Below are 12,356 nucleotides of genomic sequence, written 5' to 3'. Positions count from 1 at the left end.
TCCAGGAGATTCCTGGAATGCATAGACGACAACTTCCTAAGCCAGGTAATAGACACACCTACCTGAGGGGACGCAATACTGGATCTGATGGTCACCAGTGCAAGTGAGCTCGTTGGTGATGTCAAGACTGGAAGCAGCTTGGGCTGCAGTGATCACACATTGGTGGAGTTCATGCTCCTGAGGGACATGGGAAAAGCGAGGAGTACAGTCAGGACCCTAAATTTGAGGAAAGCAAACTTCCAGCTCTTGAAGGAGTTAGTCAGAAGGACCCCCTGGTAGACGGTCCTCAGGGACAGGGGAACGGAACAGAGCTGGCAGATTTTTAAGGACACCTTCCATAGAGCACAAGAGCTCTCAGTCCCCAAGTGCAAAAAATCAGGCGAGGAAGGGAAGAGACCAACATGGCTGAGTCGAGACCTGCTGGTCAAACTAAAGAGTAAGAGGGAACTGCACAGGCAATGGAAGCAGGGACAGGTGTCCTGCGGGGAATACAGGGAAATGGCACGGTTGTGTAGGGAGGAGGTCAGGAAGGCCAAGGCGAGGATGGAGCTGAATTTGGCAAGGGACGTAAAGAATACCAAGAAGGGCTTCTACAGGTATATCAACCAGAAAAGGAAGGTTAAAGAAAGCGTACCCCCCCTTGATGAACAAGAAAGGCGAACTTGTATCAACGGACGAGGAGAAGGCTGAGGTACTCAACAACTTCTTTGCCTCGGTCTTCACCGGCAACCTCTCTCCTCACCCCTCCCAAATCGATGGACCAAAAGCTGGGGAGCAGGGGGGTAAAGCCCCTCCCACTGTAAGGGAAGATCAGGTTCAAGATCACCTGAAGAACCTCAATGTACACAAGTCTATGGGACCTGATGAGATGCATCCCAGAGTCCTGAGGGAATTGGTTGATGTAGTTGCCAAGCCACTCTCCATGGTATTTGAAAAGTCATGGCAGTCCGGTGAAGTCCCTGCTGACTGGAAAAAGGGGAATGTTGTGCCCATTTTTAAAAAGGGAAGAAAGAAGGACCCTGGGAACTATTGACCTGTCAGCCTCACCTCTGTGCCTGGGAAGATCATGGAACAGATCCTCCTAGAAGATGTGCTCAAGCACATGGAGGACAGGGAGGTGATTTGAGACAGCCAGCATGGCTTCACCAAGGGCAAGTCCTGCCTAATCAACCTAGTGGCTTTCTATGAAGGAGTGACTACATCAGTGGACAAGGGAAAAGCAATGGATGTCATCTACTGGGATTTCTGTAAAGCGTTCAACACAGTCCCCCACAACATCCTTCTCTCTAAATTGGAGAGATATGGGTTTGATGGGTGGACTGTTCGATGGATAAGGAATTGGCTGGATGGTCGCATCCAGAGGGTCGTGGTCAATGGCTCGATGTCCACATGGAGACCGGTGACAAGTGGTGTCCCTCAGGGGTCCGTACTGGGACCAGTGCTATTTAACATCTTCGTCAATGACATAGACAGTGGGATCGAGTGCACCCTCAGCAAGTTTGTGGATGACACCAAGCTGAGTGGTGCTGTTGACACACCAGGAGGATGAGATGTCATCCAGAGGGACCTGGACAAACTGGAGAGGTGGGCCTGTGTGAACATCATGAGGTTCAACAAGGCCGAGTGCAACATCCTGCACCTGGGACGGGGCAACCCCTGGTATCAGTACAGGCTGGAACATGAAGGGATTGAGAGCAGCCCTGCAGAGAAGGACTTGGGGGTACTGGTGGATGAAAAGCTGGACATGAGCTGACAATGTGCGCTTGCAGCCCAGAAAGCCATCCTCATCCTGGGCTGCATCAAAAGCAGCGTGGCCAGCAGGTCGAGGGAGGTGATTCTGCCCCTCTGCTCTGCTCTGGTGAGACCTCACCTGGAGTACTGCGTCCAGCTCTGGGGCCCTCAGTACAAGAAGGACATGGACCTGTTGGAGCGGGTCCAGAGGAGAGCCACCAAAATGATCCGAGGGCTGGAACACCTCTCCTATGAGGCCAGGCTGAGAGAGTTGGGGTTGTTCAGCCTAGAGAAGAGAAGGCTGCGAGGAGACCTTATTGCGGCCTTCCAATACTTAAAGGAGGCCTACAGGAAAGATGGGGAGAATCTTTTAGCAAGGCCTGTTGTGACAGGACAAGGAATAATGGATTTAAACTAAAGAAGAATAGATTTAGACTAGACATTAGAAAGAAGTTTTTTACAATGAGGGTGGTGAAGCACTGGAACAGGTTGCCCAGAGAGGTGGTGGAGGCCCCATCCCTGGCAACATTCCAGGTCAGGTTGAATGGGGCTCTGAGCAACCTGATCTGGTTAAAGCTGTCCCTGCTTAGTGCAGGGGGGTTGGGCTAGATGACCTCTAAAGGTCCCTTCCAACCCAAAGCATTCTATGATTCTATGATTCTATGATTCTATGATTCTATGATTCTATGATTCTATGATTCTATGATTAAGGTTGGAAAGGAGCTCTAAGACCATCAGTCCAATCATCAAACCAACACCACCATGCCCACTAAACCATGTCCCAGAGTGCCACTTCTACCCATTTTTTTGAACACTTCCAGGGATGGTGACTCAACAACCTTCCTGGGCAGCCTGTTCCAATGTTTGACAACCAATGCTTCCAACGCTTTTTTGGTGAAGAAATTTTTCCTAATATCCAACCTAAACCTCCCCTGGTGCAGCTTAGGCCCATTTCCTCTCGTCCTATCGTTAGCTACTTGGGAGAAGAGACCAACACCCACCTCACTACAACCTCCTTTCAGGTAGTTGTAGAGAGCAATAAGGTCTCCCCTCAGCCTCCTCTTCTCCAGACTGAACAACCCCAGTTCCCTCAACCGCTCCTCATAAGACTTGTTCTCCAGACCCTTCACCAACCTTGTTGCCCATCTCTGAACACGCTCCAGCACCTCAATGTCTTTCTTGTATTGAGGGGCCCAAAACTGGACACAGTATTCCAGGTGCGGCCTCACCAGTGCCGAGTACAGGGGCACAATCCCCTCCCTGCTCCTGCTGGCCACACTATTCCTGATACAAGCCAGGATGCTGTTGGCCTTCTTGGCCACCTGGGCACACTGCTGGCTCATGTTCAGCCAGCTGTCAACCAGCACCCCCAGGTCCTTTTTGGCCAGGCAGCTTTCCACCCACTCTTACCCAAGCCTGTAGCATTGCATGGGGTTGTTGTGACCAAAGTGCAGGACCCGGCACTTGGCCTTGTTAAACTTCATACAGTTTGCCTGAGCCCATCAATCCAGCCTGTCCAGGTCCCTCTGCAAGGCCATCCTACCCTCGAGCAGATGGACACTCCCACCCAGTTTGGTGTCATCTGCAAACTTACTGAGGGTGCACTCAATCCCCTCATCCAGATCGTTGATAAAGATATTAAACAAGGCTGGCCCCAAAACAGAGCCCTGGGGAACACTGCTTGTGACCGGCTGCCAACTGGACTTAACTCCATGCACCACTACTCTCAGGACTCACCTACCCAGCCAGTTTTTTACCCATCGAAAAGTAAGCCCATGCAACCTATGAGCTGGTAGCTTCCCAAGGAGCATAATATGGGATACAGGCTGGGGGATGAAGGGACTGAGAGCAGACCTGCAGAGAAGGACTTGGGGGTACTGGTAGATGATTCCGGTTTCTGTTGCACAGCAGGTTTTTTTCCCCTTCTTAGATATGTTATCACAAAGGTGCTACCACTGTTGCTGATTGTCTCAGTCTTGGTCACGACAGGTCCATCTTGGAGCTGGCTGGTATTGACTCTGTCGGACATAGGGGAAGCTTCTGGCATTTTGTCACAGAAACCACCCCTGTAGCCCCCCAGCTACATCGTGTGGCTACCTTGTCACACAAACCCAATACAGAGAGCCAGTACCTTCTCCTATGCCTCAGTGCTGTCTTCAGTTCTTGTTCACATCATAGAATCTGGATGAACATAAAAATGGGAAATGACCAAAATTAAGGGTACTGCTATGTTACTGGAGTTTTCAGTTAATAAAAAGAGGTCTAGTTTAGTTCATGCGTAGCTAACACATACTAACTAAATCTAGTCTGCAGTCATCCACATTTGTTAGTCAGTATAATTTAAAAAAAAAAAAAAAAGGAGGGATGAAAGCCAGTGTTTAAGTATAATTCATTTACAATATGAAGTCTGTTCTGTGATGTATTGAGTCAATAAATCAGTGAATTTCAATTTCAGTTTGGTGGAATTTTCTGGAGGTGGAAGTATAATTGTTTGGGGTGTTTTTTCATTTTATTGGTTTTGGTTTTAGTTTTGTTTCTGTTAAAGTTTTAACTGCCACTAGTTTTTGTTCATGTAAAGTGCCACATAACTTTGCATGATTCTACAAATAGAAGACTTCATATGAAATGAACAGTGTTCTGCCACAAAGAAAGTTACCATACTAGGGAGGGCTTCTATTTAAATTCTGGAGTTGTAAACCATTAATTGATAACAATGGTTAAAAATGTGTATGTGTGTGAAATCTTGACTGTATCTTCATTATTCATTGTCTTTGTAATGGAAGATTAAATCATTAAGCATATTGTACTATTTCATTTTCATTCTCTAAATTAACAAATAAGGTTATTTGGGTTCTAAATATTTCTTCTGCAGGAATGAAAAGGAGTCGGTTATTTATGCCTACAATGTAAATAAGGTTATATACAACTCTTGTAATTGTCTAGAAGAAACTGTGTCATAATATTGACTGATGAACAATTACATTTTTTGAGATATTTTCAAATTTAGAATTTTTTAATTTAGCACCAGCTTTTGGAAAAGCATTTAGATGTGGATGTTGCTATTATCATCTTCTTTACCTGATGACTAAACTACAAATATTGAAAGTGGGGATGTGAGGTTCAAATACACTCAGCCTGATTCAGAACAGTATTTTTCATCTCAAATCAGATTACTGTCAATGTTTGTTCTGTCTAAGGCTTGTTACCATAACTGTTAAGTAACAGCTGTGTGTATAGGGTTTTCCTTCTGTCCTTTCTACAGGCTAAGCTAAAAAAAGGTTCTATTGAAATCCTATGCTAATTGAAATAATTTCACAAAAGAATGAATTTTCTTAAAATAAAATGTTGGTAACAATACTACTTATTTTTCCTGCTTTCCCTTTTTAAGATGAGATTAATTGCTAATTCTTAAAGATGAAATTATTTCTCTACTCAACACAAATATGATTTTTTAAAACTATATTCTACAGGAGTGTATAAAAGCCAGGAAGCTCGGCTAATGCTCCATATATATCTCATTAAAGCACCCTCCCATACATCTGTGAGCAAGCTGAAAGAGGAAAAATGGGCTATGGATGGTTTTGTGAGTATATTTCTGCTACAATAGAGAGAGAAAGGGGTTGGCTTTTTTTTTTAAATCATGCCGGTGTTCTACACCCAAAAAATCCTGAGACATGTCAAATGGAATCTTGTTAGCAATGCTGATTTATTAAATGAAATTAAAATTTTATTGTAAGATATAGGAGACCCGTCTGAGGGAAGATATGGAATAGTCATACTGTGTAGATACAATTATAATGCATGTTAACACAGAAGCCTTTCTCTTACTTCTTTTTCAATTTTATTCCAATATATTGAGGCATTTTATCATCATGATAACATAATATCGATTTATAATAATATTTTAATATATAATATTAAAATAATAGCAATTTTTATCATTAGGCTAACACTCATGGTTTAGTTTTTGGTGATATTTTTAGAAATAACATAAAAAAGCTGAACTGTTACTCGTATGGGGAAAAGAAAATAGATTACTCCAATTAAGCGTTAAGTCCCTTGGAGTTTCTGGGGCTGAGCTTATTCTTTAAAAAGAAGAAGAGAGCACATAACTAAGAGGAGGAGAGGTGAAGGAGAGGAGTAAGAAGAGGAGGCAACAGCCCAGGTTGCTGGGATGTGCTTAAACCATGAAAAGGAAATCCCTGCAGAAAACAAGACAGAAAAAACAAACGTTGCCCAAGACCATGCTAAGGCTGGTAAAACCTGAGTGTAATGGGGGCCTGAGACACTTTATTTGCCAGAGAAGAAAGTAAATTTTTTTGAAAAGAAAGGGCCTAAAATAATTCGGATGGTGATGAACAGTCATACATCCCTATTACACTGTCTCAGTTTTCAAGGAATCTGTGTGTTTTCTTACGTTTCACCTACTGGTAAAGCACTACAGGGACACCAGTATGCGTGCACATACCAAAAGAGAAGAGTTGTACATTGAAGTGCATGAATAAATGTGTATTTGTATAACCTGTGGCACTCTTCAATAACAATTTAAAAAAAGGTGCAAAACGAAAACCAAAGCAAAAACCCTAAACCACTCAAACAATAAATGTACTGGTAAAAGAGCTTAACTCCCTTGGTTTGTACAAATTTTAGGCTTCATGAGCATGCTCCTGAGGTGAAAAAAAATATGGTAAAAGCAAGAAATTTACTTTCAGACTTCTAAATGTACAAAAGTACACATTACAGTCCCTACATTCCATATGCTATTTACATACTGTTCTTATTTGACTTCTTTTTTTTTAAAAAAAAATCTTGAAATAGATCAAACAAGCTGCTTTACCCCAAAGTAAGAAATTCACCTGAGAAATGCACCCTTTCTTCACTGAAAACGTAGCTTCAGGTCATTGCCAAAGACATACTGTTGCCTTGAGAAAAGGAAGCTTAAGGGAAAATCTTGAACAAACCTACCTTGGGACCACTGAATTTAAACCTAATCACTATCCTGGGAAACAAGTACCTGTCAATTTGCATATAATGTGTTGGTTTAGAATGTACTTACCCTAATAAGGGAGATAGTCATAAGATCACAACGCTTTCCTCTCTCCCACAAGTCTTTTAGTTTCTACTAGCGTATTTTGCTCTTGTACCAAAGTCTCATTCAATATTCTTCTGGTCTACAGATGTGTAATTAAGTAATTACTGGGATAAGCACTGAGTAAGAACAAAGGAACTAACTGTCAATTGAATACAAGGTCTTTTTTATTTACTTTTAAATTATTAATACCTCAATACTTGCATCCTTAGAATTGTCTACAGTATAATTTTTTCCATCTACTTTCTAAACAAATCAGATAATTATGAAGTATGCAAGAAACTTACAAATACTGACATCTTGAATTGCCAGAAACATAAAGTTTTGTTTGTTTTAAAAAATAATACAGTTAAAGGTATTATAAAGTAGTACATGTGGCCACAAGCCACTATGTCTAAGTTGTGCCTTTAACAGTTCTGTCTTTTCTTTTGAAGTTTATAGATTTCCTAGAGAAAAGAGGATGTTTTTAATGGGGAATAACAGCTACCAGTCAAGCATATTAAGTTAACTCTCTTCCAAATACATACTTGCAACTTGAAACAAACTTTTTGCCATTTAATTCAGCGTACTTTTTGTTTACAGGTTTCTGCTGAACCTGATGGAGCAACGTATGTTTTTCAAGGATTCATCCAGGGTAAAGATTATGGACAATTTGGACTTCAAAGATTAGGTATTCAGCAAATTCTAAGTTTGTGCCAGTTCATTGTTCCATATTCTGTTTTATTATTTCCAGTAGTATAAGGGCATCTGCAGGATGTTACCAGTATTAACATTTTGTAGAATATTGAGATATTCATATCTTTAAAATCTCATTTAAGTAGTACTTACAAAGAGTGCTTTTTCAGAAGTTATAGGGAGTAAAGATGCCTTGCAATCTACTGCTTTAGTATAACTATACATTTGTTGTATATTAGGCAATATTTTTCTATGAATGTGTGTAAAATGCATTTAGTTTCACATCTTAATAACTATTTAGAAAGTTATAGAATGTGCTCCTAAATTGATCTCTTGCTCATGGTGCTGAAAAAACATGTCACCTAAACATTTGCTAGAAAGGTGAAACTGCTAAATATTTGCAAGTAAACCTTTATGTTATGCTTAAGAAGAACAAAATCTTACTTACTTGGTAAACATTTATTTCCTATTGACTTTTTGGTTCTATACATTCAGTCCTACACCAAACTACTAGTCTTTATTTATCCTTTCTTGGAGAAGACAGCTCTGGTAACAGAGCTCTGGTAACAACATTCTGTTGTGCTTTTTAAGAAAAAGAATTTAATTTACTTTTCTGATACTGTCTTAAGAACTGTGATATTTCTCTTTCAACAAGAATTTGCATTTAGTTAATACTGAATTCTTGAATGATAAAATATTATTGAGAATGTCGTAGAAGAAACATTATTTTTCAGTAACATAATGGCTCCTTAGATAGAGTGGTTATCTTCAGATAAAATTCCTATATGTGGAGGAAAAATTAGTTTATTTAGTTGCAAAGTATTGTGCACCCTTATTTTTTTTCAGTGAAACCAGGAAATTCGTTAATTCTTGAATGTGCTGGGAGGATTTATTAATGAATGTATGAGATAAAGGCAAATTTTTCTTTTTTCACAATTCTAAGTCACAGTAAATGCACTGCTTCTGAACTTGCTTTTCACTGTATTTGCATATGCAAATTCTTTAAAACAATTTTTAAAAATATCTTCATCAAGAAACATTTCCTTTAAATTAATATAAAAAGAGATATTTCCCTTTATTAACTTCTTCAAAATACTTGAAAGTCATCTAACAGAAATTAAAATACAAGACTTCCTTGGCAAATTGTTTTGATAGATTCTTATGAAAATTGTATTTCTTAATTTGATTTTCAGAGGGATTTTTTGTGTTTTTTTTCTTTTTTCTTTTTTTTCTTTTCTTTGTAGTTGTGAGATTCTTTTCTTTAATATATTGAAGGTACTTTTTATTGATTTATATCTTCTAGGAACAGAATAGTTCACTACAGTATAAATTCTAGGCAAGAATTAATTGTAGTATTAATACAGTTACAGAGAGATTTACAATCCTTGAACAAATTTTGTTTAGCATGTTTACCACTTCATTATTTCACACATACAAACACAAAAATGGTTTCTCTCAAACAAAATATTTTCATTGTTGTTCCCACACAATTTTCCTCAGAGTATTTATTTTTTTGTATTTTTGTGTATTGATGATCTGTTTGTTTCTTTTTCTTTGACAATTTGAGTGTTTCTTTAAATTTCTATATATTGCCTTGTAAGACCAAGAAAGTTAGGAAATATTATGACCTATACAATTCTCAAAAGGTCCAGTTCAAAGCTTAAAAAGTAACTTTGAAGCTGCATTGGTATTCCTTTCCTCACATTACAAATGTGTATATCTTGTCTGTGTAGATAATCTAGATAATGTATTCCCCAACCATGCAGCAGATCATATTCTTATTTTTCATCAATATCTGGCTTTAGCTCTTCACAATTGTTCCTACCTCCTTCACTCTGTGAGCCTAAGGAATAGCAGAGCCTAATGAAATCAACATGATAAATTTTCAGTTTGCCTCTTCAGGTGATTTACCCTTTTCTCAAAATCATGTTTGCTTTTTATACACACAGTATTTATTCTTTCTGAAATATACAAATATAATCAGTGATGTAATAATCTAACATATGGGTTATTATAAATTTGACCTTTTGTAACACAGTACATTAATGTGTATTAATAACATCCAAAACTTGAATCCCATACAGAATTATTCAGTAAGGTTTTTACTATACCAGAGTATACGTATTGTTCTCCTAACATTTTGCATCCACTTATTAATCAGAATATGGTACACCACACTACAGTTACTTTCCAGGTGGTATCAGCACACAGCTGTATGTAAACAGCTGAACACATTATGATAACCCAATCACAAGCTGTTGTTGAATTCTGAAGTTTATGGAGTAGTATGTGCTGGGGTTAACAAGACATATATTATATTACTTTTTTTTGTTCTTCTTATTATTTTTAGGTCTTAACATGTCTGAGGGTTCAAATACTTCTAATCAACCACATGGTACAAACAGTAGTTCAGTGGCCATTGCTATCCTTGTGCCTTTCTTTGCTCTTATATTTGCTGGTTTTGGCTTTTATCTTTATAAACAAAGGTAAGTACAAATTATGTACACAGAATTCCTGTACGACTTGGTGTTTTTGTTACCTTCAATCTTTATTAGTGTAATTTTTTTCTGTAAAACCACAAAATGTTTGCAAAATATGCAGGTAGAAAGTTCTTCCTACCTCCATTAAGGTCTGGCATAATGGCTGAAAGATCAATTTATTGTACTGTGCTATACATTTATTCCTACATATTTTAAATGATATAAATTTCTTTATGATAACAAAATGGATGCTATAAATTATTGGCATATGGGGAATAATATAATTAGTAGATTTTGTATGTGCTTACAGTAGATTGCCTGTGTTAGTTTTTTTTTACATGTGACAGAATTATGAGTCACATCTTGAGAAATTTATTTTAATTCCTGCTCTGTTTACTGGCTTGCAAGTATATGCAAATATTATGTCATTGAGAGGTTTCATTATGGAACTGTTTCTGCATCTGAAATTATTTGTTCATACGCAGTTACATTTCCCAGCCACCAGTCTTCTCAGTTTCATTATTCTAAGTTCAACAGTTTTGTTCATGTTATTGAGATGAGTATTAGTTCTTTGGATTTAGTGTCAAGTAATCTTTTCCTATAGCTTTAAAGCATTAGATGACTAAAGAAAATTTAATCACTTTAATGACAAGACAATTCATTGCCTACTAGCTGTCAAAATGGTGATTTATGTCTGGTAGCCTGACAATAATAATTGTAATATACTCTGTAGGATAACATCAGTTTAAAATATGTACCATCATTTTTAAATGGTACCACTTGTCTTTGAACTGCTTCAGGGTATGAAAAAATGTTCATGTAATTTTTTTATATGTTTGCTTTTAACTATATGCTATAAACACTTGTCTATTTTTTATATTGATGATTTACAGTACAGTATATGTTTTGCATAACAATATAGATGAAACATTTTCAAGTGATTGAATTTTGGTATTTTGAGTTATTTAGTGAAAAGGAAAATGTTTCAGCTATAAATTCATTTGTGATAAAATTGTTGAGTCTCCAAAGGGAAAAAGAAAATCTCAGCCATCTGGCTGAGGAATTATTGCATCTTTACAAGATTTTGTTGTACTCCTAACTATTTAACATCTGATCATCCAAGTGGAAATATGTACCTCTTCTCAGGTCGTTAACTAAGTTTTTAAGTGAACACCATTTTAAATGAATCATAAATCCCTTAAACTTTGGTAAAGAGAGTACTAATTCTTAACACAGATATAGTAAAAAAAAATTGAGATGTGATACTTAGCTCCCATAATTGGAATTGGGAGCTAAATTCTGTTCACAATCTTAAACCATACCAAGTCAGTCAGGAAAACTGCAGTTACAAATACTCTTTCTTCTACAGGACTGCACCTAAAACACAGTATACAGGATGCTCTGTACATGAAAATAATAATGGACAAGCTGCTTTTGAAAACCCCATGTATGACACAAATGCAAAGTCTGCGGAAGGGAAAGCGGTACGATTTGACCCCAACTTGAACACCGTTTGCACAATGGTATAATGTGGTAATGATATGTCTTCAGAGTCTAGAAACTGACACACAACAAAGTGCACACACAATTCACTTATTAAAAAAAAAAAAAAAAAAAAAATTAAAGCACACTTTTCAGGATATACTGGGTCACCTTTTCCTGACAACGATAGACAAGAATGGGTTGTGGTTATTTTGTTTTGATTTTGTTTTTAATAAACTGGATCAGAATTCTTCTTCGTGTATACCATGGAGAGTTTTAAAAACATTTGCTGCACTCCATGAGTGCTACTCACAGTTTATTTGCTTTTTTAAAAAAGGAGGTTATTCTAAAACATAAAACATATTTGCATATATTGGAGGAGCATCCACTATCAGTATTTCTGTGCTTTATAAAAACTATAATAGAGGGACTGGGTTAAAAAAAGATATAGGTAGAAAATAAGAGCTATACTTACAGGAGACAATAGATCACTGACTTCTCTTTAACAGTCATATGCTACATCTTTCTCATCAGGTTGTACTTTTTTTTCATTTATTCAGCCTGTTTAGTATTTTCTTTTTCTCAGAACAGTTAATTTTTTAAGTCCAGGATGTAGTATTCAGAAATCAGCAAGTACAACTTACTCTTTCCATGTCACAGAAGCAAAATTAAAATGTCAGGTTCTTATTTAATGAATTTCCTTCCCTGCTTCAGATCTTGCTTCCTTTTCATGTTCCAAGTCAGGCTCCTTTTCTCTGTTTCCATTAACAATACCCACAAATGTCAATGTTTCTACATTTCTTTGTTCAATCATACAACTAGACAAATTTTGCAATCAAGAATTTAGTATGAATTGAGCTTTGTCATGTGGCTATGTTCCTTATTGTTGGAGATCATCC

General features: G+C 37.7%; 1 protein-coding gene across 3 annotated transcripts in view; it reads left to right on the top strand.

Annotated features, from left to right (window-relative positions):
* Positions 1–11,504, top strand: part of CSMD3 (CUB and Sushi multiple domains 3) — a 760,009-nt gene extending 748,505 nt beyond the window's left edge. For all 3 annotated transcript variants that reach the window (XM_075706425.1, XM_075706424.1, XM_075706423.1), the window contains 4 exons: positions 5,202–5,314; positions 7,403–7,490; positions 9,846–9,981; positions 11,345–11,504. In XM_075706425.1, the coding sequence (XP_075562540.1) occupies positions 5,202–5,314; positions 7,403–7,490; positions 9,846–9,981; positions 11,345–11,504 (497 nt within the window). The remainder of the gene's footprint in view (positions 1–5,201; positions 5,315–7,402; positions 7,491–9,845; positions 9,982–11,344) is intronic.
* Positions 11,505–12,356: the final 852 nt, after the last annotated feature.

The sequence above is a fragment of the Pelecanus crispus genome, chromosome 2, assembly GCF_030463565.1.
Source record: "Pelecanus crispus isolate bPelCri1 chromosome 2, bPelCri1.pri, whole genome shotgun sequence".
Lineage (NCBI taxonomy): Eukaryota > Metazoa > Chordata > Aves > Pelecaniformes > Pelecanidae > Pelecanus > Pelecanus crispus.
This window is presented reverse-complemented; position numbering and strand designations above follow the sequence as displayed.